The sequence below is a fragment of the Ceratotherium simum genome, chromosome 18, assembly GCF_057802395.1.
Source record: "Ceratotherium simum simum isolate JZ-2026a chromosome 18, ASM5780239v1, whole genome shotgun sequence".
NCBI lineage: Eukaryota > Metazoa > Chordata > Mammalia > Perissodactyla > Rhinocerotidae > Ceratotherium > Ceratotherium simum.
Window position 1 is genome coordinate 51,502,840 of NC_141917.1, and position 25,562 is coordinate 51,528,401.

The 25,562-nt window shown below is 39.1% G+C and overlaps 1 protein-coding gene across 3 annotated transcripts in view; it reads left to right on the forward strand.

Moving 5' to 3' along the window:
- Positions 1–22,320, forward strand: part of NLN (neurolysin) — a 90,577-nt gene extending 68,257 nt beyond the window's left edge. For all 3 annotated transcript variants that reach the window (XM_014781670.2, XM_087443332.1, XM_087443333.1), the window contains exons 10-13: positions 10,157–10,343; positions 10,709–10,837; positions 12,045–12,181; positions 21,739–22,320. In XM_014781670.2, coding sequence (XP_014637156.2) covers positions 10,157–10,343; positions 10,709–10,837; positions 12,045–12,181; positions 21,739–21,873 — 588 coding nt within the window. In that variant the 3' untranslated portion in view covers positions 21,874–22,320. The remainder of the gene's footprint in view (positions 1–10,156; positions 10,344–10,708; positions 10,838–12,044; positions 12,182–21,738) is intronic.
- The last annotated feature ends 3,242 nt before the right edge of the window (positions 22,321–25,562 follow it).

A 25,562-nucleotide genomic window follows, 5' to 3' on the forward strand; every position in this document is an offset into this window, starting at 1 on the left:
GTACTCCTAAACTTCACACTTTATTTGGATATTACTAGTTTTTCCCTAACAGCCTTTCTCCATACAGAGAATTTTAAAAATCAATGTACTGTCCCCACTGAACATAAAAGAAAGAAATTTTTTGTGTTTTTCAAAGATAATACCTGGGCATGGCTATGTAGTAAGACACAATGAAGTATTCAGGGATTTGCACTACAGGTGAATAACCCTGAATCCAGCAGCAAAAACTGCAGACTGTTACAAGTGGTTTGTGTTGTCAACTCAAGTCCAAGAACAGTATTGCCATTTGTCTTAGTTCAGGTTGCTATAACAGAATACCATAGACTGGGTTTCTGATAAACAACAAAAATTTATTTCTCACAGTTCTGGAGGTTGAAAATCTGAAACCAGGGTGCTGGCAGATTTGGTGTCTGGTGAAGACCTGCGTTCTGGTTCAGAGATGGTGCCTTCTACGTCCTCATGTGGTGAAAAGAGTCAGGGAGCTCTCTGGGATATCTTCCCCCCCCCCCAAAACCCCCAGTAGATAGTTGTATGTCATAGTTGCACGTCCTTCTAGTTGCTGTATGTGGGACGCGGCCTCAGCATGGCCGCGTCTGTGCGCACCCAGGATCCGAACCCGGGCCACCAGCAGCAGAGAGCGCGCACTTAACTGCTAAGCCACAGGGCCAGCCCTGGGATATCTTTTATAATGGCACCAATCCAATTCATGAGGCTCCACCTTCATAACCTAATCACCCCCCAAAGGCCTCACCTCCTACCATCACATTGGGGGTTTGGTTTCAACATATGAATTTGGAGGGACACATTCAGTCCATAGCACCAAGGGTGACATGATTTTCGAAAACGCTGCACATCTTTTGAGAAACTACCAAATAAAAAAGTAATCTTACTTTGATTTACTCAGTTGATCCCAGTGGTGAGAGTTTTAGAAATTAAAACTTTGTAAAAAATGCTTTGCAAAAATATGTGCAACGGATATTTTCATTTATGAGAATATCCAGCACATGAGAGTGACATGCAAATATGGGACAATTTTTTATTGTCCCAATGTTTGCAGGTCAGTCCTGGACATCCAGCCTCCCTGGCCCCCAGAGTAGCCCCTAATCATTGTAATAACCAAAAATGTACCCACTCATTTCCAAAATACTACCATCACCTTTGTTTAAAAACCTGTTTAGTTCTTTCAACATTTTATCTTTACACCCTGGTGCTTCAATGTTTTCTTAAAAAAAATCAGAGGAGAGTAGGATATGAGTCTGTTCCAATAAATAAGTCCTGATATACTAATATAGCCATTTCTACCCTCTGTTTAATCCAGGGAAAAGAAATCTTTCAGAATAACCTAAATTTTCTTTCTTAGATAATTTTTAAGTCTATTTTCACAGCAGTAGGGTTCCTGAAATATATATCTTCCATCAGTGGCCATTCTATGGCTGACATTTCCTTTAATTACGATGTCTGGTTTCCATTTTTCTAAAAAATTTTTATGAATAATTTAGAAAAGTCAACTACTTTTCTTAATTTTAGGCTTATGGGATATTGCTTAGATTATCCAAGATCCAGTTACATATTTATACATAGATAAACAGTGGGCTGCTTTTAGAACAGTGGATCTTAACTTTTTTGGATCTGAGGACCTATGAAAATCTAATTTAAGCCGTGGATACATCTTCCAGAAAAATACACATACATTCATATACTCAGATTTTTACATGGAATTCCAAAGGGCTCACAGACCCCTTGAAGCCCAGACCATAATGAATTCCAAGGTAATAACTCCTGGGTTATAGCAGTTTCCTCCTTATTTGGATGTTGATTATCAGCTAATGATTTCATGAGGAAGTAATTTGGTATCTTAATCACATTTATTAAAATAATAGTGTTCCTCAGATAGAGTTTTCAGTGCTCTTGATGCATGTTCTTGTTTTCAGACACAGTCCTCTTATAACCTTCATATCATGCTTACCATGTATTCATAGTGCAGTGCTCCACAACTCTGTGTTCTTCTCATTATTTCTTCTTTTTTTTTTGGTGAGGAAGATCAGTCCTGAGCTAACATCTGATGCCAATCCTCCTCTTTTTGCTGAGGAAGATTGGCCCTAAGCTAACATCCGTGCCCATCTTCCTCTACTTTATATGGGACGCTGCCACAGCATGGCTCGACAAGCAGTGTGTCGGTGCACGTCTGGGAACCGAACCCACAAACCCCGGGCCGCCACAGCAGAGCACAAGCACTTAACTGCTTGCGCCACCGGGCCAGCCCCTCTCATTATTTCTTATAGTATTTTTGATCATTTGAGATGGCCACTTTGGTACCGGAAAATATTTTCTTGGTACTATGTCATTTTAGAGCTATTTGACTTGTGACTGAAATAAATACATTTAAATATATATATCTCATTCATGAGTTTGGTGTCTTTCTCTTGAAACAGTGGACCATATTCAAGTCTTAGAGTTTGCCTCACCTCATTCATGAACATGAAATGTGGCGTACAGATGAATAGTGTGTTAGTACAATCCCTTGCTTGGCCCTCTCTGTATGAGATTATCTTTGAGAAATCTCTTGTCTATTAATCCTTTCAAATATCCTGTAACATTTTAAGAAATTTTAAGGTAATCATACTTGGGACCAATGATCACTACTTTTGTCTTAAAAGCAATAGGCACAGGGGCCGGCCCCGTGACGTAGCAGTTAAGTGCACGCGCTCCGCTGTTGGTGGCCCGGGTTCAGATCCCGGGCACGCACGGAGGCATGGCTTGTCAGGCTGTGCTGTGGCGGCCTCCTATATAAAGTGGAGGAAGATAGGCACAGGCGTTAGCCCAGGGCTAGTCTTCCTCAGCAAAAGGAGGATTGGATGGATGTTAGCTCAGGGCTGATCTTCTTCACACACAAACACAAAAAAAGTAATAGGCACAGATCCATATATTTCAGCTTTATAATAATTTCAAAACCTTTTGTACTGACCTAAACTGGATGGTAGTGAATAAGGAGTTTAATAGCTTCTATGATCAATAATATTTCTGACTTTTCTGAGATAAACAGAGTGAATTAAAAATTTGCCATACATATTCAGTAGATTGGTTTTAAGATATGGCAGTTCGGTGTTAAGAGTTCTCCACTGTGGCAGTTTGCAAGTCTGATGAGCAGAAGAGCTCGTTGGAGCTTGTCATAGTAATAGTTAAATGTGTTGGCAGGAACATCCAGTCTTCAAACGTGTAGATGCACTAGTTCAATATGCCTACTATCTCATCATTCAGGAGATGAGTTTCACTGTAGTTTCTCGTGTTTACACTACAGGGTCAGTAATTTTGAAGATAGTAATCAAGAGGTGGTATCTCTAGTATCTGTTCCTGTTTCATGGGTTTATTGTGGTTTGGGCTGTCAGTAATCACTGGCCTTTTGAACTTATGTAGGAAAGAAGAGTAATGCCTCTTTTTTTTTTTTTTTTTAAAGATTTTATGTATTTATTTATTTTCCCCCAAAGCCCCAGTAGATAGTTGTATGTCATAGCTGCACATCCTTCTAGTTGCTGTATGTGGGACGCAGCCTCAGCATGGCTGGAGAAGCGGTGCATCGGTGCGTGCCCAGGATCCCAACCCAGGCCGCCAGCAGTGGAGCGCAAGCACTTAACAGCTAAGCCTCTGGGCCGGCCCAGTAATGCCTCTTAACAGTCTCCATTGTGATGTCTGTGTTGGTTTGTACGTTAAGAGCAATAATGAATTTTGGACTGTTAGAGATAATTAATTTAAAGCTACACATCAGAATCACAATAAAGCCTTAAATTAATTAAAAGTCAAAGGGGTGGAAGGGCAGGAAAACTTCAAATTATATGATTTCAAATAGTCTGTTAATTTGGTCGACAGACTAATAGAGCATCTTGTCTGCTTTAAAGATTTTGAATTAGATACTCTTGTAAATAAATGTCCCCTTTATTAGTCAGGAAGGTACCCTACTGAATTAAAAATCATCCGTGTATTTGTAACTTTTGGCAAGTTATTCAACCTCCTTGAGCCATCTCATTTTTCTTATTCATAAAATGAGGACAACAGCAGTTCTCATACCTACTTCCCTGGGTGCTGGTGAGATTGAATAATGTGTGAAGAGGTACTTGGGAAAGTGCCGTACGTATTTGAAGTATTCTTGTAACTATGCTTATGTATAATCCAACCCTTTTGGGATCAGTAAGTAGCACACAAGTCATAATTTATGAGGAGAAAAAAAGTTGCTATGAGGCAAAGTAGTATCGCTCAGATTTAAGAGAATTCACAAATGCTTACCCGCAATGGATTTAGGGTGAAGCTCTGTGGAAGGTGATGGGAAAGCATCAGGTTTGTGTTTGTTTTTGTTTTGTTTTAATGATTACTGCCTACTTAGAAGTTGATTCCTGAAGCTAGAGCAGAATGAGCAGTTTAGAGTATTGGGAGTGGTGGGAGATTACTTGAAGAGAAATGTGGGTATGCTGATCTTCAGCATTAACACCAAGGAATAGATTCTTGGAGGAAGGCGAGGACAAGCTTGGTCAGACCAGCCCAGACCACACCTGGTTAGGCAAACTGGGCAGGCTAAGCAGATGAATAGCAGCCAAGATTTACTGATTGCTTACCATGTGTCAGGCACCATAGTCAGTGCCTTACACTCATTCATTAATTTTATTCTTGTATGCATTCTCTGAAGTAGATTTACCAGTCTACTTATATCATTATACTATTATACTATTTCCCCCATTTCCAACTGGGGAAAACTGAGGCTTAAAGAGATTAAATGATTTGCCCAAGATCTGACCATCATGCTCTTTACCACTCTACTCGATTGCATATAACCAGCCTTTGTGCTCTCAATCCATACACTGGAGACGGCACTATGTCACATGGTCTGAATTTGGTCTCCCAAGTATGTATTCTTTTTTTCCTTTTTAATTGAGGTCACACTGATTTATAACATTATATGAACTTAAGGTGTACATCGTTATATTTCAACTTCTGTATAGACTGCATCATGTTCCTCACTAATAGTCTAGTTGCCATCTGTCACCATACACATGTGCCCCTTTACCCCTTTTGCCCTCCCCCTACCAAGTATGTATTCTTGTAGGATAGACTTCTTTCTCCTAAGTTTCTTGAATGGCATTCCCTCTAAATCAATCTCATGTAAGCTGTGTGGAATGAATGAGTTTATCTAGTTCCACATTTCCCTCTGTGTAGGTTGGCCTTCTAGGTTTCAGTCCTGAAGTTCAGTGAACACCTATCAACAACCTTGTAGCCTCTGCTCCCTAGCCCCAACCCTGCACGCAATTGTAGTTTCCAATACCAGTGTTAGAAGTGATTTCTTACAGGGTTTCATTTTTGTTATTTTATTTGTTTGTGTGTTTATTTGTTATACGTACACACGTGTACACAAAATAAATGCTAAAGTCATAAACCAAAAGTGATGATCTACACATTGTTTATTTCTGTTTGGGGACGCACTTATTTCTTTCATTTGCTTACTGTATTTTCTACATGTGTTTTTTAAAAAATAATTAGAAAAATATTTTAAAAGAGAAAAACATGTTCAGTTGATTCCTTAGAAGCAGAGTTATTGATTATCTATTGTGTCTGACTTGTTATACTAGATATGATAGGATGGGGTTCAAAAAAAAAAGAAGATTGTATCTTGAATGTTAGAGTTTAGTTTGAGGACATGAAATTTAAAAATTTAAAACAGAATATTATTAAGTACAATGACACAAATTAAATATGTTTCAAGTATTGAAAGAAAGAGGTGTGTTAGATTGGAGGTAAGAGGTCAGGTATGATAATAATAGAAAATTTCTTAGAATTGTTTATGGTTGGGTCTTCATTCAAAAACATTCTCCTCATAGCTTCATTTATTTCACAAATATTTATTGACCATTTACAACTTTCCGGGCATGTGCTGGATTTTGAAGATACGGAGGTGAATAAGGCATACGTACTTGCTAACCTTCTTAGCATTTGAGTTTGAATGAGTACTTTTATTTGTTTTCATGTAACAAGAAGCAATTTATACGTAAGAAGTAGTAGTCAGGAAGGTATAGTCAGTTTGGGGGTAAGCCTGTGAATCTAAGTTGCAGTATTCAAACTTCTGCAGCTTTTGTGTGGTTTCACATGTCTTTGAAATGGTGGTGGTGATCCTGACCTGGAACTGTAGAGCTGCTGTGAAGATTAATAAGAAAAGCAACAAAGTGTTATTTGGGTTCTCTTTGTTACTTTTATCACCTCCAGTGATCACTAGGTGTATGTGAAGTTAAAAGTATGACCTGTATTGTTCTGTTTATGGCAAAGCCTAGGAGGCAGTGGCACTTTGCTTTTTTTGATGCCTTGTTGCATAAACTTCTCCATCATCCCTGGATTTAGGGGTAGATCAGACAGGTCAGGATATGGAATGACTGCTAAGAAATCAATAGGGGATCACCTCAGACAGCCAAGGTCAGTTCTCCTGAAGCCTGTTCTTTTTCCTAAACACAGTACACTTACTGATTTCAGCAACTGCCTTTTCTTTGAGTTGGGATTTGCTAGCATGAAAATAACACTTTAGTTGTAACCACTGAAAACAACCGATCTCTTAATTAGAACAATAACTCGTAGGCTTTTGGACTTTAAATACAACAAAAGCTCACATGATTTTTTGAGCTTTAGTTTCTATAATTTTGCTCCAGCTCTCCCAGTATTGTATGAATTGGGAAATTAATCTCTATAGCATCAAATCATCTGTTGTGAAAAATCTCATCATTAGATGAGATTTCTTTCTTTCTTTCTCTCAAGAACTTCTAACCAAACAGGAATCTAAGTTTACATTATGTTCTAGGCTTTTATTGTCAAAATATTTCCTGCAGCAATAATGCCCTAGAACTTTTTGAAGTGTCACCTGCAAAATGATTTGTTAATTGGGTTATTTTGTGTTTATTTTACAGTACTTGGCTTTATCTGGGAGGTATATTAGCATCAATAGTTACTATGGCCCATGAGCTACTGTATTCAACACCCTCAAATTGTTTATATTGAAAACTATATAAAAGTACCTTTTAGGGTTCTTTGGAACCTACAGTTTAAAACTGAGGCTGGCTGGTCAACCATAAGTAATAATTCAACAGCCATGCTGTTTTGCACGTCAAGCCCCCATCAGGCTGCTGGATCCTAAGTCCTGCCCATGGTTTCTGTGTGGACTTGCACAGTGGCTGACTGTGGATTCCTTTCTCTTTAGAATTTAGTTCTTTGCTGGAAATTGAGCTTTTGAATTTTGTAGGTTCTTTGTCCTCCTCATTTGAAAAATATTTAAATGATATTGCCCAAAGGGCACACAGAGAAACAGCGTGACTGACTTTCGGGAAATTAGTAAGCAGTAGAGTTATTTTTAGCTTTTACTCCTTGCGAACATTTCCTTTGTTCTTTAGAAGACGTTGTTGATCTGTTCATTCATTTGCTGTGCTCTCTGCCCACTACAAGATGGCTTTGGATAGAATAAGCCCTCTCTTCTCTACTCTTCCTGACATAACAGAGTTAATTCTTATTTAATTCAATTTTAACTCAATTATTCATTTGTTCATGTTTTTCTAGGTCTGAAACACCACCACCACTGCCAAACCCACATGTACATTTCGTTGTTATTTAGGGTTGATTTTCCCCCTCATCTGCAAATACTGACTGAAAAATGTTCACACAAACACGATATATAAAATTTATATTTTTGTCAAAATATTGTATACTGGTAGGTGATGGTGTGATTTTGCCTTTGTTTGCTCTGTTAGTAGTTATTTAAAAACTATAATCTTTAGAAAATTATGCAGTTAGTATTACAGAATCCCAAGTCCAGGATAGGTGGTTGGTTACAAAGGCTGGCCTTTACACCTCAGCCTCATGTTTGATCTTTCAAAAATACTCCAGTGTTTAGAGGAAGTCAGATTTCTAAGGAAGCACACTGAAATCTCCCTTTTACTGTGCACATAAAGGGGAGTTTATATATAAGGCTTTTCTACTTTAGATCCCATCCAGGAAGATTTCATCATTTCGTAACATTGTAGTTTAACCTTGTATTTATTTATTTATTTATTTATTTGATTTAAACAACAGAAACTTATTTTCTCACAGTTCTGGAGGGTAGAAATTCGAGATCAAGGTGTTGGCAGTAACCTTTTATTTTTTTCATTTTTCTATAAGATAGAGAGGCATTATAGCATTTGTGGGTAAAATTGTGGGTTCCGTAGTCCGACCACCTGGTTTCAAATCTTAATTCTACCATTAATCTTGGTATACTTCAATTTCCTTATCTCAAAAATGGAAATTACAGTGCTTCAGACAATTTTTTTGGTGTTTAAATCAGATAATCCATGTAAAGAGCCGAGCATAATGCCTGACATAGTAAAGTCTCAATAGATGTTGGCTATTATAATTATTGTATAAGATTGTTTTATCTATAATGTAGGATGTAGTTATTTTAGAAGATTATATACCAAAAAGAGGCAAAATATTCAGTTTGCTGGAACCCTTGCCTCTTTCCCTGTGGGAATGTTTTATTGGGATGTCCTCAAACGGAGGAGGTCTGATTCCAGCACTGAGTGAATTTAGTTTCCCTTACTTGGCTCTTCAGTGGTTGCAGCTCTTCATATCTAGAATCAGCGCAATTATAATGGGAAGTCAAGCAAAACATTTTTTTGCATAAAGAGAGGAAGGCAGAATGCGAGTTGGCATTGACATCTGTGCCTCTGCCCTGGGCCAAAAGCAGAATGGTTCTTGCTGCTGATTCGGCATCCCATCTGCTGCCTTCTCCAGGGGTTAAGTCCCTCTTCCATTCCCTGCCCTTTAGATCCCCAGGGATGATGAAGGCAGAGAGAGAAGACTGGGATGTAAAGCGTCTGTAGAGGGAAACAGGACAGAGATTCAGGGACGGACAACAGGTTGATAACCCCCATTCTGCAGATGAGCCAGTTGGGTGAATGCTGAATCTCCCCTGCCAATGGCACTCGTACATGAGTTCTGTGGACAGTGTGAAGGTTAAACACCAGCCTGTTCTAGTGAATTCCCGTCTTTCTGCTCAAGAGCTTTTCTGACATCTAACTCAACAATTTACTAAACTTTCCTTTTTTAAAAACACTTTTTTTTAACCCTTAACCCAGACCCTCAGAATATGTCCTTTATGTTTATGAGGCATGCTTTAACTTCTGAGTATATCCTTTGTTTCTCTTTTTCTATAGCTGCATTTAACTCACCCCACTTGCCAACTAATATACAGCCCTAACTTCCAATGAAGTGGCTTCTTGTTTTCAGGTAACATCTTCTACCCAGTCTAAGAGGTGTAACTCTGGCTTTCTACAACACGGTTATCTTAGAACCACTTATTTAAAGTTTAGGACACAAAAGACACACACACGAAAGGTATCTGTCTGTAATGTTGTAATTTAACTCTTTAATTGATTTTGGCTAAAACTTGAGTAGTTAAGTAATAGAGTGACGAGTGCTCCGGAAAGGCATATATTGAGTAAACAAAAGTAAGCAAATGAAAGGGGAGCTAGGGAGAAATTGCCTTACATTATGGATCGCTTAGTGGAAAATTCTTTTAAAATATTTTTACTTTCAAATCCTAAGCATTGTTTTAGCTTAGACTGATCTTTTTTCAGTTATGAATTCCTGATGATTGTTCCAAATCGGTTTATAATTCAAAAGAATAAAATAGTACTTTAATATAGAGTATTTAGGGGTTTTCATGCTGTCTTTTTATTTTCATTTAAATTTGAGGTTATCCTAACTCTTCATTCAAAGGAGCAGTTGAGGGGCTAGCCCAGTGGCACAAGCAGTTAAGTGCACGTGCTCTGCTGCGGCGGCCTGGGGTTCGCCAGTTCGGATCCTGGCACGTACCGATACACTGCTTGTAAAGCCATGCTGTGGTGGCGTCCCATATAAAGTGGAGGAAGATGGGCAAGGATGTTAGCCCAGGGCCGGTCTTCCTCAGCAAAAAAAAAAAAAAAAAAGAGGAGGATTGGCAGATGTTAGCTCAGGGCTGATCTTCCTCACAAAAAAAAAAAAAAACAAAGGAGCAGTTGACTCTGATTCTGACTTACATTTTGGAGAGTCTTAATTATAATTCATCACATATATAGTTTTCAGGGTTTAAAAAAAAAAGACCTCTATGTTTACTTTCTAGACCGATTTTGCACGATTTAGTGGAACAAATGTGGAAACTGACTTTGTAGAGGTGCCATCACAAATGCTTGAAAACTGGGTGTGGGACATTGAGTCCCTCCGAAGACTGTCAAAACATTACAAAGATGGAAGCCCTATTGTGGATGATATGCTTGAAAAACTCGTTGCTTCTAGACTGGTCAACACAGGTATGACTTGTAGTTTTAGAAAAGAAAAATAACTTAGAATTGCTTAATGGAGAATTGCTGGCATCTTCTTCCATGGGAATTTATTTCCCCTTTAATAATGATAGTACCCCGTTAATAATGATAGTACCCCGTCGAATGCTAATATGGTGAGGGAAGACCACTAAATATAATGGAATACTAAACCCTGGGATTGTGTCCAAGAAAAAAAAATACGTCTCCTTTTAAATCTTAGATAGAATGAAATGCCTTGCTCCCGTTTTGTAATGATTATTACAGGAATAAGTTTTGAAATGTATGAACTTGTGATATTAGAACATACAGTTTTCTCTTCTCTAAAACATGCCCAAACATTCTTCTGTTATTAGGTCTTCTGACTTTACGCCAGATTGTTTTGAGCAAAATGGATCAGTCTCTCCATACCAACACATCGCTGGATGCTGCAAGTGAATATGCCAAATATTGCGCAGAAATTCTAGGTGTTGCAGCTACTCCAGGTACGTAAATACTGTGACTTGAGTTCATTTCTCCTGTGAAGCACAAGGTCTACTCCTAACACTGCCAGGGAAGGTAGAGTTTGTCAGGCCGATTACCTAATTTAATTTGTTTCTGATTTTTGCAATCAGGCCATGACTTTCAGATAAGCATACTTTGTCCTTATGAGTTATCCTGTCCAAATGCGCTTGAAGGAAAGGTGGCGCCAGCTTTGCAGCATTTTAGTGTAATCAGGCATGAGCAATTGGCCTCCACCCCGGAGCAGAGAAAGCCATTCACATTTGGCAGCACTTGCCTGGCTCCGCCCTCTCTATAAGCACCATGACTTCCCTATCATTTCATTGGCAGAAGGGGCAATTTTAGAGAGAAGCTCGAACTTCTACCTTGTTTCTGATTCTGATTCTGAGATCAGTTAGGGTAGTTTGACTAGCAGTTTCTAACCTGATATTTATGACATTCATGAAGGTGGATGGATAGGTACGTGCACATGTGTGTTTACATTTATATTCATATATTTTAGGACAACGTACAATAGTATTTGTAGTTGGAAGGGTGACTTTTTTGTCACCAAGTAAATTGTTATTTAAATGAATCAGTCACATTTATAGATGTAATAAAGGTCAGAAAAGTCAGTTGAGTCAATCTAGGCTTCTCACTTCCTTTTGTGATCTGTTTATAGTAGACCAAACTGAACTCTGTGCCCCAGGCCACTTTGACAAAATCCTTTTTAAAGTAGCCCTAGAGGAAGATTGAATTGGTAAAACCTTTTTAGCTTTTCAAGTGAAGAGTTCTTTTTCAGTTAATTATGAATCTAAGGTAAGTGTCATTCTGACACATTTTAGATATAAAGAGCTGTGACCAGGAGTAGGCTTACTATCAGAGTATTTGTAAGACACATATGTGTCTAAGGGATAAGAAAGACTGAGGACTTCTGAAACCCTGAGCTATCTGATGGGTGTGGACAAAGCCTCTGAAACTATTGTTGGGCATTCCAGAGCTTATGGCGAAACCAGCTCTGAGGTTGAGCCATCATAGGAGAAAAGTTTGTAAACGTCTTGGCCAAGGGCACACGTAAATCCAAGGAGTACTAGAGGCGAGGTCTTATCACTCTCTCCTCCCACAGCTGGACTCTGCATAGAGAAACCTGAGCTAGCTGATAACCTGATAACGTTTGCCATCACACTGATTGAAATGTATCCTTCTTTAAAGGCACAAATATGCCAGCTACTTTTGGACATCTGGCAGGGGGATATGATGGCCAATATTATGGATATCTTTGGAGTGAAGTATTTTCCACGGACATGTTTTACAGCTGTTTTAAAAAAGAAGGGATAATGAATCCAGAGGTATTGTATTTTTTTTCTCCCTTTGTTAATTTTGTAGTTGCTCCCTCTCCTTTAACTCCTCGTGTAAAATATTTATTACACCTAGATTTTAGAGTAAGAGATTTGGTAACCACCTTTTAACTTTAAAGTCTTGTATCTTCTCAAATCATCATACATTATTAAGTTGCAGTGTACAAGTGATTAACTCTAATTCTATAAGTTAAAAAAAAACCTACTACATTTTCTTGCTTATTAACATTCCAATATATTGCATAATTAAAATTCAAAGCTCTGTTTATGCATTTGAGCATTTATAGCTGCTAGTTTTGACATGTGCCATACAACATTTCAGTTTTATAGGAAGGTAGGAAAGAAAGGTAAACACCTTCTTGATATAAATGGTCTGCCTATGTTTTGATATTCTCTACACATTCTCTTTGTACATTTTCTGTGGGAGGCACTCTTTTTCTGTGGCTGGCATACCCCACCTACTACATAGTTTGCAACCTAAGTGCCTGTAAGTAATTTAAGCTGCTTCATTAACCTGAGCCATTCCTTTCCGTGTTCAGTGAATTGATGGCCAGGTGGCTGCCAGCCAAACCTTCCTGAGTTACAGTCCCCAGTCTCCACTCTTGTTGAAGACTCAGCTGTCAGATTATTTCTAGGACCGATGCATTTTCCAATATGTTTTTCATTCTGTTTGATTCAGAAATTAGAAGAACAAATTATCAAAATCAGGTTCTCTGTGCTTATTTTAACCATCTGATTTGTTCCCTGAACTTTATGTTTCTGGATTGCGTAATGTCTTGCACAGAAACACTAAAATACATTGATGTAATTAAGACCACCATCCCTCCCACCCCCAGCCCCGCAAAAAACACCACCTCCAGGGCATCTACATTCTATGTACTAGCCTTCCCAGTCACCCATCTTTCCTCCCACCCTACCCAGGCTGTTAGATCCCTTTAAGTCTCCTTCCATTCCCTGGCCAACCCATTTACAGTGGTCAGCCACTGACTGTTCTTCTCATGAACCCTGACTTCTGCATGACCTTCAGCTGGTGCCCAGCCCTGGATTCCTCCACCATCTCATTTAGAGATGGTGCCCTTGGGATTCAGAGTGTTCTCGGGAAGATTGTATGACACCATTAACATGACCCACTACAAAGTCATGCTTTCCAACCTAAACTGGACACCCAGTGTTAATCTGCAGTCCTGCTCCACTTCCTGAATCCCTGCTGATCTCTCCTCTCTCTTAAGAAACTTTAGACCATTGAGTGAGCACCTTCATCTTTCTTTCTCTTTCTATACTTCAATACTTCTTTCCTCCTGTCTCAGAAGAGATATGTAATACCAAGCCTTACTGCTTTGCCATCTTGGAAAAAAACTGGAGTTATTGCTGTTGACTCTGATAACCTCAATGCTACTACTCAGGAGTTCTTCCTTTCACAATCTAATTTCTTGATGTAAGAAACGGTCTTTGCAACCCTCTATTTCCTGGCTTTTGCCTTCATCAACTGAACTGGAAAGTTACTGTCTCTCCAAAGTTACCACTGATGACCCATTTGCCAACTCCCAAAGGCCCTCATCTACCTTTTTTTTTTTCCCTACTTCCTGCTTCTTGTTATTCCTGTCTTTGTTCATAGCCCTGAGCTTAGCAGTCAAATCCCTTCCTTACTTCCCAGAACTCCCTGTGTGTCAGCCACATTTGTATGTTCCCGTAGGTCTTTCTACCTTCACAAGTGTATTCATTCTGTTTCTTCCATCCAAAATGTACACCTTACTTGTCTATGCCTCTCAAAAATCCTATCAGTCTTAAAGGCCGTACTCAAATGGCCACTCATGTATGAAATCTTCCAAAGCATCCAAACCAAAAGTTATCTTTCCATCCTCTGAACAGAAGAGTGGACTTGGGCGTGGGGGAAAGGCTTCAATAAGCTTTTTTTTAAATGTCTGGGATGTTTAGTATAACTATTATACAAAGTGAAAAAAAATCAGGTTATGAAATATTTTATAGCATAGGATGCAAATTTTTATTTTAAAATGTATATTTAGAAAATAAAGGTACATCAAAATGTTGTCAATTGTTATCTTTGGAAGTTTATGAGTGATTATTAAATATTTTTCTGTACTTTTTATGGAGCTTTTCCTATTTCTACGTAAAGCGTGGGTTATTGTAGAAATTAGAAAACTGTTTAAAGAGATGCAAGGTCTAGGTATGTAAAGTCAGAATTATGACCTGTTACTGGCCCTTATTAGTTGGTGAGGCTTCCTGGCATAAGTGCTACAGGACCTCTTTTGATTAAGCTTCCTCATTCACCTCCTCTGTGCTTCCACTCACATGCCCACATCTCCAGTACCTTCCACTGTTACCTCTCTTCTTTCGGCCGTCAAAGTAACAGCCAAAGTACTGTTCCCAGTGGATCCCAAGGGACTTTCAGGTCCCCCAGAAGCAATCCCTGCCATTATGCTTCTATGTACTTCCTCTTATTCTCAAGCTTAACAACTTGGCAGGCCCAGACTACTTTTAATTTAGACAGAGGAGCCGGGTTGAACTTGGAGAAAGCAAGATTCCCAACAACTTGGCATTGTTGCCTTGTGATGTTAAAAACAATTTTCAGTTTCCAAAAAATTCTGGATTCAACAGTGCTATATATTATTACTCATCCTACACCATGAAGCTGGTTTTAATCCCTTTTTTCTTTCCTATAAAATATTCTAGAATATTATGTCATTTCTTGCTCCCTTTCTGTCACAACAATAGTGAATCTGGCTCCAATGGCCAAGGAGAATCCCTTTGCACCGCACCCTCGACACTCTTCACTGCCATAGCAGTGACTGGAACAGCCTTTTTTTTTTTTTTTGTGAGGGAGATCAGCCCTGAGCTAACATCCGTGCTAATCCTCCTCTTTTTGCTGAGGGAGACCAGCTCTGAGCTAACATCTATTGCCCATCTTCCTCCTTTTTTTTCCTTCCCCAAAGCCCCAGTGGATAGTTGTATCTCATAGTTGCACATCCTTCTAGTTGCTGTATGTGGGACGCGGCCTCAGCATGGCCAGAGAAGCGGTGCGTCAGTGCGCACCCGGGATCCGAACCCGGGCCGCCAGCAGCGGAGTGCGCGCACTTAATCGCTAAGCCAGCGGGCCGGCCCCTGGAACAGCTTTTTAAATAGACATTTTATTTGCTCCTACAGTGTACTGTTTGGTTTTGTTTTCATTTTTTTTTTCTTTTTATTTTTACAAATGTTTGCTTTAAAGTAACATCTGATTTACAAAATTTAAATACCTGCTTATTAAAAATTAATACTTTGGGGCTGGCCCCGTGGCCTAGTGGTTAAGTTTGGCATGCTCCACTTTGGCGGCCAGGGTTTGCATGTTCAGATGCCTGGCACGGACCTACACCACTCGTCAGCCATGCTGTGGCGGTGACCCACATGCGAAATAGAGATTGGCACAGATGTTAGCTCAGAGTGAATCTTCCTCAGTAAAAAGGAAAAAAAAAATTAATGCTTTGGAACAACAACCTTGTTCTACAAAAAACTTTTAGGTCATTATTGCAAGTATGTTGTGATGAAAAAAAATAATTTTTATGGTATAAAGAAATGCCGAATTTGATCTGAGAGCATGGGAATCAGAGCAATCACAATATGTCATGCGGGCTTTGTTGTCTCAAGGCCCTCACCCTCCCTAGTATACATTTGGATCATTTTGAAAGAGAGCAGGATACCCCTTCAAGGAGTCAGCACCTGCTATTCTTAGTCCTCAAGCTCTAGAGAGGCTGGGGACTGAAAGATCACGTATTGTTGACATTATTGGTCGTAGTCATTAGTATCAACAAAAGAACATCTCCAGGCCTTCTCTCTGTAACCTCTTGCCATCCTGCAAAGCCCAGGGTTTGCTCTGAAAACCATTTCAGATCTTAGCAAGCGGAACTGTAGAAAGTGTGCTAGTCACTGGGAGAATAATAATAGGAAGGATCAAATAGAAACCTGCAGTTTTCAGAATACCAAAAGTTAGCAATAGAATATTTCATGGTACAGTTGTTTTCATTCTGTTTTGAGAGCTTCTGTCAAAGTGTTAGAACAGGCCACTTACCTATAATGGCCTAAAAGTTTGCTACCTCTGGTTTTATCTGTAATTTTCTATATTCTTTATGGTAAATAGGTGTAACATCTTAAGTGTTTAGATTGTTAGATATTATCTCAAGTCTTTGTTTCTAGTAGAACATAGAGAAGTTGTCTCATCATTAGACATAGCGTTTACTTCTCCAACTGATCTCTTAAATAACTGCGGAAGGGAACTGCTTGGGATTAACACTTTTCCAGCAAGCTCTAGGTGCTCTTTTTAAGGATGTCTTGAAGGTCACCAAATGTAGTTTCAAAATCCAACTAATCATAGGGTCGAAAAAATGGGGGCATTTTACCTAGGGCCATTTCTTTTTATATGGCTGCTTCATTGTGGGAAAATTTCCTAAGAGGTAATAGACATTGTGGATTCAAAGGCAATTATATTGTTAAGCTAGAATTATCTTCCTCTTTTACATTTAGAGAAATTGCTAAGCTTTGTTTTTTCCATCAGTAAAGAAGAAATGCAACCAAGTATCACTGAGGAGAGGAATACTGAGCAAGTTAAGATAGATGAGTGCAACTATTACGTTTTAATCTATAATGCCACAAGGAAGTAACTAGATCTTTACATGTAATAACAGACACAGAAACTTGATGAATCTTGGTTAAACATGAAAAAGAATTACCTGACAGAGAATGTTGAATATAAAGCTGAGTATTTCAGTGGTCTTCAGAGTCCTAGGCCCAATTCCTGCTGTAGTGTGTTGCTAAGGGAAAATATGAAATTTCTCTCCTGAAGGTCCTTCAAATGGATTGAATACCACTTTAGCTCTCCCCATCTACCACCCCAAAGCTGATTTTTCTTATACTTCAATCTTTTCTAACAGCCTTAGATTTTGCCAGATTTAAGGGACAAAGGAAGGGAATGGGATTGATTTCTAACCTACTTGAATATTTACTGGGTCCAGCCTTCTACGTCTTGAATCCCAACCAGCTGGAAGCAGTTTTTCTTCCTTTGTGTTCTTTCAGCCCTTCTTTGTGTTTCTCTTAGAGCCCTAATAATCGCCTTGTTAATTGTCTATTTCTTTATCTCCCCTGCTAGATCATAAGGCCCTTGTAATAGGAACTGTTTTCTTCATCTTCGTGTTGGTCCTCTGCTTCAGAACTGTTACATTTAGTTATTATTTTTACACATGGGTGCCTCTTTGGACCTAACTGGTAGTCCACCCATCTGCTTCCACACCTCTACTCCACTTTACATGCTAGCCAGGGTACCTTTTCTTCTCCTGATCTCCTCCCTCCCTATAAATAAAGATCTATCCTTCTGTCCTCACAAACTGAAACTTTGCTTAAGGTTTCCAGAAGATCTCTTCTGATCAAGCCAAGATTCTACCACTGTTCTTGTTTCCATCTCCCTGACTACCAGCACCGATCTTTCACCCTCTCCCTCCTTCTTTGTTGTTGTCAAAGGTATTCTTTTTCCACCCACAACCTCCCCACCCTCATAGAAAACAAAGGGCGTGCTGTTGGGAAGGAGTTTACAGATGGGCTGTGGAAGGAAAGGTTTCAAAGTCCACTTTGAAACCGGCTGGTGAGCCTGTCAGGTGCCTGATCATCATCACCTGTGCTTGGGGGGCTGCTCTCTGCCTTGGTGCCTGTTAGTGTGGGAAGGAGAGGACTCTGGCTCCAATCCCCAGAGTCAACCACAATGGGAGAGAGGGAGAGCAGGTTGGAAGGGAGTGGGAGCTTATGTGTGCTGCTTCAGAGATAGCAGGAGACCCAATCTGTTTCCCATTTTTATATTCTCATTACTGATAGATGATGGGCATCTTCATTCAGATAATTATGATTGCTCTTAAAATATTACCTCAAATAAGGGGTACATATTCTTAGACAAAATGAGTGCCTTGTCTCTCCTACTTAATATTCCAATAGAATATTGTATATTCCATTTCATGCTAATAGTGGAGGTGAAATCTCTTGTGCTTTTTTCTAGCTTTATTAGGAGATAGAACTAATTTTAAGAAAATGCCAACCAGGAATGCCTTTGTTTCCCTGAACTGTATATAAGTAATTGAACTGAGGGGCAGTGTGAGAGGAAAGGAAATGCAAGGAGGGATAGATGGTTTATTGAATACCACTGTATGCCAGGTAGTGTACTAGGGAGTGGGCAATGTACTGAAATCATCTCCTTTGATTCCCCTTAAACCGAGTGAGATAGGTGTAGTCCCATTTTGCAGGTAAGGAAACCAAGGCCCAAGGTCACATAGCTGAGAATGAAGCCAAGATTCAAACCTGGGCCTGACTCCAAAACTCCTGATCTTGCTTTAGAAAATATCACTGTTAGAACTTGCACAGTTGCCAAAAGATACACTCTATAATCTTCCAGGATTAAAAACCACAGAGGTGACTGATGCTGACTTTCCTTCGTAGAAGAGTTAATGGGAGCTCTTACTGTATGCAGATCCTCCTGAAGGATTTTTTAACATGAAAAATTTTAGTGTTTGTCTTAGAGCTTCTCTTTCTGCCTTCCTCGCAGTTGAAGTTTCTTTATTATATGAATAAAGGAGAACAACTTATGTCAAAGACTCTTCCACCTGTGGCATGAGTCTCCCAGACCACATTCTCTTACCCAGAGAGCCCCATCCCTTCCTAAAACACAAAAATTCATTTAAGTTTTTTTTTTTTTTTAAAGAAAAGCGAGATCCTATTACCAAAATGACTCTTACACTCTTCTCCAAACTTCATTGCAAAGGAAATGAAACTATTAAAAGACCATTGCTCTGTAATTCAGGAAATTGAATCAACTTGTTTGGAGCTATAAGCAGGGGAGGGCTGGAGCTGTACTGAGCCGTGTATTGTGAGACTGAACAGTGCCCTGCTCTCCAGTGACTTTCCCGTTCAGAGGGGGCGTGAGCTGGCTCTTCCCCACACCATGCAGCTGCTCAAATGCCTGCTCTGCTTTACTACCTAAAACTACAGTTCTCTGCTCAGAATGAAAATACTCTGTCAGATGTCAGCATTTTGGGGGATTTATTTTTTGACTTATTTGGATTTTCATTAATGTTCCTATAATATTTGTGGAATGAAATATGTGTTTTTAATAAATAGATCTTGAGCATTAAGAATTTCTGCAGATATATATTAATTATTGAAGTTGGTTGATGGATACATGAGGGTTCATTATATTGTTGTCTCTGCTATTGGTATATATTTTAAATTTTTCCCTAATAAAATGATTAAAATATTTTTATAATTCTGCACATGTATTTAATGCACATTTTCTTTTTTTTTTTTCTGTGAGGAAGATCAGCACTGTACTAACATCTGCCAATCCTCCTCTTTTTTGCTGAGGAAGACTGGCCCTGGGCTAACATCCGTGCCCATCTTCCTCCACTTTATATGGGACGCCGCCACAGCATGGTTTGCCAAACGGTGCATCGGTGTGCCCCCAGGATTCGAACCGGCGAACCCCGGGCCACCACAGCAGAGGGCGCGCACTTAACCACTTACGCCACCGGGCTGGCCCCTAATGCACATTTTCTAAGTTGTAACTATACTGCTACACCCAGAGAGCACAGTCTTTCCTTGCCTAACCCTCCCCCACCCCCCACGCCACACTAATTTAACATTGGTCAACTTGAGACACAATGGACAATGAAAGAAAGGAGGTAAATTGTGGTTGGGCTCAAGAGCTCTGATCTGTTACTCCTTAGAATAATCAAGACTATGAGAAGAAGAGCCATCACTCATATTTTAGGTTCTAGATTGCTATTGTATCAGTAATGATTTGCTGCAGACCAAATAAGAAATGACGTATTTTTTTTTCCTAAGGAAAATTCAATCTAGCTCTAAGGCCTCATTACCAAGGTTTTCAGGACGTCAAATATCAGTGATTACCAGCCCTCCCTTTTTAGGAAAATTTATCCAAAACTTGTAAATAAGGCAACAAGATTACTACGTGCCTTTTCAATGTCGTACTAGAACGTTGTCTAACAGGCCCTTCTAAGAATCATCTTACATTCTAGGCCCTACACCTGTCCAATATGGTAGCCTCATGTGGCAATTAAGCACTTGCAATGTGGCTAGTGCAACTAAAGAATTGCATTGAGATATGCTATAAATATAAAAAACACACTAGATTTTGAGAATTTACAACAAAAAATAAATCTCAGTAATTTTTTATATTGATATATGTTGAAATAATATTGTAGATATACTACTGATTTAAATAGAATATTTTTTTAATTAATTTCATCTATTTGGTTTTTTTTTTTAACTTTTTTAATGTGATTACTAGAAAATTTAAAGTTAATAATGTGGCTCACATTATATTTCTATTGGACAGGGCTGCTGTAGAGTTTATGAGAAAGTAACTTTGTTTGACTAATGATTTACACCTAAGGCCTAGACTGTCAAGTTAGATGTTAGCCTGTAGATGATTAATAAGTTGCAAATGATTTCTGTTTATAACTAAAAGGTAACCCAAACATTTTGATTTTATGACCCTGTCGGATATTAAATACTTTGTATCTGACTTGGTAGATTTCATGCATCCATGTTTTATTTTCCTTAACAGTTTGACTAGACTTGCTTCTGATGGTTGTACCAACCGGAATCATTGTTATAGGTCAAAAGTTAGATTACTTTTGTCGTTGGAAATTCTCTAGCTACTCTTGTACTCAAAAGACTGTTAGTTGTATTGATCAGACGGTATCATGGATGTAAATTTAAGACTGTTATTCTGTGAACTATTTATTTTATGTGTATATTTACAGTTGTGGTTCATTGAATTGTCCTGCGCTGCTTCCCTAAAAGGACGATGAACAGGAAGTGAAAGTAGTGAATCACACTGATATTGAATTACAGTTGTTTTCTTTCACTTTATTTGCTCGTGTGTTTATGTAAATAAAGGCAGAGGAACTATGATATGTTTAAAAATTCCAGACCTCATCCCCAGAGAAAACTTTGCAAAGGTCCTTATTCCCGGCTCTGGGCTCACAGAAATATCTTACTTTGTGGGGCGTGTACTGTTGTCCTACCCCGTGTCCCTAAGGAGGAGGGGTTTTTTATGAACCCCTCATTAAAACGTAGCAGAAGTCCTTTGGGCAGTAGCTGTGCCACTGTTCCAAATACACGGATCCTCCGTCTGTAGCGTTCTAGATCACTTGCTTTGCTAACCCTTTTGAAATCGCATTTGAGATGGGGTAACAGATAGGAACCTGTTATATATTCCATTTGGCTGTCTTTTGTTTGTTTGCTCACATTGTCAGCTCACTGCTGAGAATCTAAGGAGACAAGACAGTAATAAAGGGAAGTGTAGAGGACCGGAGATCTAAGCTCCAGATCTCTTAGCTACCGAAATAAATAAATACTGCAGAACTGTAGTCTAGGCGAAAGAAAGTAAAACTAAAGCTCCTTTTCTTCACCCCTACCCCTTTCTCTTTTGCATCTAGAGATTTGGAAAATTGCTATAACCATGAATTATTAGGCATGATGTTTTATTTTATTAGGTTGGAATGAAATACAGAAACCTAATCCTGAAACCTGGGGGATCTCTGGACGGCATGGACATGCTCCAGAATTTCTTGAAACGTGAGCCAAACCAAAAAGCGTTCCTAATGAGTAGAGGCCTGCATGCTCCGTAGACTGGGGATCTTTGGGAGCAGTCCATGTCTGGAGGACAAGTCGGCATCACCATATGTTACTGGCCTGGAAACTGAAGGGAGTTTTGCAAATGAAAGTTTAGATTTCTATTGACTGCATTTTGTTTTTTGATTTGGAAAATTAAACAGATGTAAATGGAATTATAAATACTGTGACCTAAGAAAAGACCCATTAGAAAATAATTGTATGATAAAATTTCATAAAAATGGATTTGATTTCTTTTTATAGAAGTTTCATATGACAGTAATTTGATTTTTTACTATTGTAATCTAGATAATATAATGTAAGAGGGCTAAGAATTTTTAAATTGAATCACATACATTATATAATTTGATCCTTCTTATATCTTGAAGTTTTGTACTTGGGATATCTGGACTGATAAATGAATCATCACATTCCTCTGATAAATATTTTCTTGGAGCCCTGCACCGACTTTGTCTCTCTGTCTCACAGTGAAGTGTGACCTCTTTGCCTGCATACCTCAGGGCCAGGGGAATATGCCTCAGTAATGCATTTATCTTTACATTTCAGGCCTTATGATTCCCGACTTTCTGTCACACTTAAATTATGTTCCTCCACTTCGGTTTGTCTTCTCTGTCTAAAGTCCAGTCAGAGAGTACCAAAAAATTATGAGTTTTAACTGAACTGGCCTGATGTATATTGCATGCTTTTGTGTCTTGTATTATAGAGGTTCATTTCCACTTCAGCATAGAAGACTGTCAGTCTTTTGGCACACTTGCCAGTTAGAGCACTGAAGCAAGTCAAAGGATATGTTTCTTTCCTCTTGTTTCTCATAAGCGGTAGGGACTTGGCCTCCTGTACTGCCACCTCACCCAAAGAGGCAAGTAGCCATGTCACAAATGCTAGTTAGAGTGCCACAGGAAAAGGGCGAAGCTGATATGGAGCACAGAGTTCAGAAACTCCAGAGGAGGAGTGGGTTCTGAGCAGAAGCGCTTGGGGACGGCTGCTCCAGAGTGTTCCGTGTGTGCTGAAACTCAGCCGTGGGCGGAGGCTCTCCAGGAGCCTATTTTGCCTGGTGACTTTTATTTTAAGTGGACCTGTGGATCTCTCTAACACTCCTTACTGTGGGCCTAAATTCCAATCCTGCAGCAGACCAGTAAACTCACAGCACTTATTTTTCCCCTAGGAGTCTACTCGATAGGAAACCAAAACAGGATAATGAAATTTTTTTAATTAAAAAAACCGAACTTTGAATGTACTCTGAAAAGTCTTCCAGTTGTTTCCCACTGTGTACCTGAGGTATGACTGCTGTCCAGGGACAAAATTAGAAGCTTTCTGTTCTCTAGTCCAAATGGACTTTGTGCCAAATAAAAAAATAATATGCTGCATAATAAGATTATAGGCAGCAGAAAAAAATCAAGAGCTATAGTGACACAGAAGAGAATTTGAAGGTTATTACTGTGAAGCAAATATGTTCCACATCTACACGAAATCCCACCCTCCCCTTGAGACACTTGCCTGGCCCTTCTCTCCTCCAAAGTGGTTTTTTTGGTCTCAGCAACCTGTGGTACTTTTCTCATATCTTTTTTTTTTTTTCCAGACTGTTCTGTTTTCCGGTTTCACACAAAAACTCTCTTCAGCTTTTTCTATTGCCCAATGTGTCTCCTTAACAATGACTTGATCATTTTCAATCTTAACTTATTTCACATGGAAAAAGTAATACTTGGTGTGAAAAAGGCTGCACACAATAAAGTCACGTTATTATCCATGAGAATGAACTCACGTTTCTTTCATACTTTAATGTTAAAACTGAAACGCATAAGAGAACAAAGACGCTATGGTGTTCTTTTTATTAGTCCACATCTAATATTTAAAATCGACCAAAGAACAGCAACAAAATCAAATACTTATTCTCTAGCACGATTCAAAACTAAGGATTTACTTTTTAAAGCCTTTTGGAACGTGGCCATCCATCTGCTTGTTCTTTTTTTCAGATCAGAGCATCGAGTGTTCGTGAGGCACTATGAATGGTAGATAACTATGAAAATGGTAATTGACCAGCCTACACTTCAGATTTATGAGCTGAGCTACGTATAATAAAGTCTCTCTGGGTTATTGATTGCGAGATTTAGGCCTGTTTCAGGTTTCGGGGGCATCCTTATGTTGCTAAGGGCAAGTTCTTAAACATCTTATGTTAATATATAGTAGGCCTGATTCCTAAAGGTTTAATTTTAAGATGCTACAGAGAAGAGAAAGAAAAGTCATGATGTTATGCTACCTGATATAGATTTTTTTCCTCTCGTATAAGTGTTGTGTGTTACCTAGATAAATAACTAAAAATTATCTTGAAGAGTTATCGCCTGAGCTATTTACACCAAAATCTTGCCTTTCTAAAGCTAACACGATGGGGCCGGCCCCATGGCTTAGCGGTTAAGTGCGCGCGCTCCGCTACTGGCGGCCCGGGTTCGGATCCCGGGCGCGCACCGTCGCACCGTTTCTCCGGCCATGCTGAGGCCGCATCCCACATACAGCAACTAGAAGGATGTGCACCTATGACATACAACTATCTACTGGGGCTTTGGGGGAAAAAAAAGGAGGAGGATTGGCAATAGATGTTAGCTCAGAGCCGGTCTTCCTCAGCAAAAAGAGGAGGATTAGCACGGATGTTAGCTCAGGGCTGATCTTCCTCACAAAAAAAATGAAAAAAATAGAAATAAAGCTAACACGATGAAAGGTGGAGCTTTGTAGTTCTTCAGACTTGACAAACTGCATTTTGTAAGAGGCCAAGATGGAGACAATAGGTCTTTAAAAAAAAAAATGATGTGATTTTATACTTGTACTTCATACTTGCCTTATCTAGTCGGGAATGACTTCACTTCTACCTTACTGTTTTGCCTTTAGCCTTTCTGTATGAATTAAGGTGTATAGGGATCCTGCCGCCTCAGTGGATCAGCTGGTTTGTTTATAGCCATTTTTCATTTTTTCCTTTATTTCATGCACAAGAAGAATTTTTCGTGCTGTGAGGTAATTGCATTAAAATACTAATCCCCCAATTGGGTTTAGGCATAGTTAACTGAGCCCCAAAGCGTGTTAAAAGAGAAACCTTATCTCATCTGAATAGGTGACCAAGGCAATGACCAAGGCCTTTTTCTTCCCTCAGCACAACATCATTACAGTTTTGAAATTAGATATGAAATTAGATAGCCCCTCAAAATTGAATATGCCTTCTCTTATGAATGCTTGGTGAGAATAAAAGCAAGAAAACATACATGCTCTCATTTTCTTTGAAAAACAATGTCCAAAGTTTCCTTTTTCAGTCATCTTTAATGGAGAAATTTCCACTGGAAACAGATCCACCGAAGTGATCATCTAGTACCAACTGTATCAAGGCAAAGGGTAAAGGTTATAAAATCTAAATACAAGGTCAGTGTTGCCTTTTTCAACATACCCACAATAATGCTATAAATGGAGACTTTGTAAAAAAATTTTGAAAAATTGAGATAATGAACACAATTCCTCACGCACCCCTCTCCAGTGAGTGATTTTTAAATTTTTATTTGGTTGAATTTACTATGTAGTTCCCTTTCCTGATAAAATATAGGTCCAATGCATTTGGTCCACTATGTATGCCCAAGAAAAGGGAAGAGGTGACTATGACACAGGTTCTCTTGATCTGCTCACATGAGCTGACACCCATTCTGGCTACTTA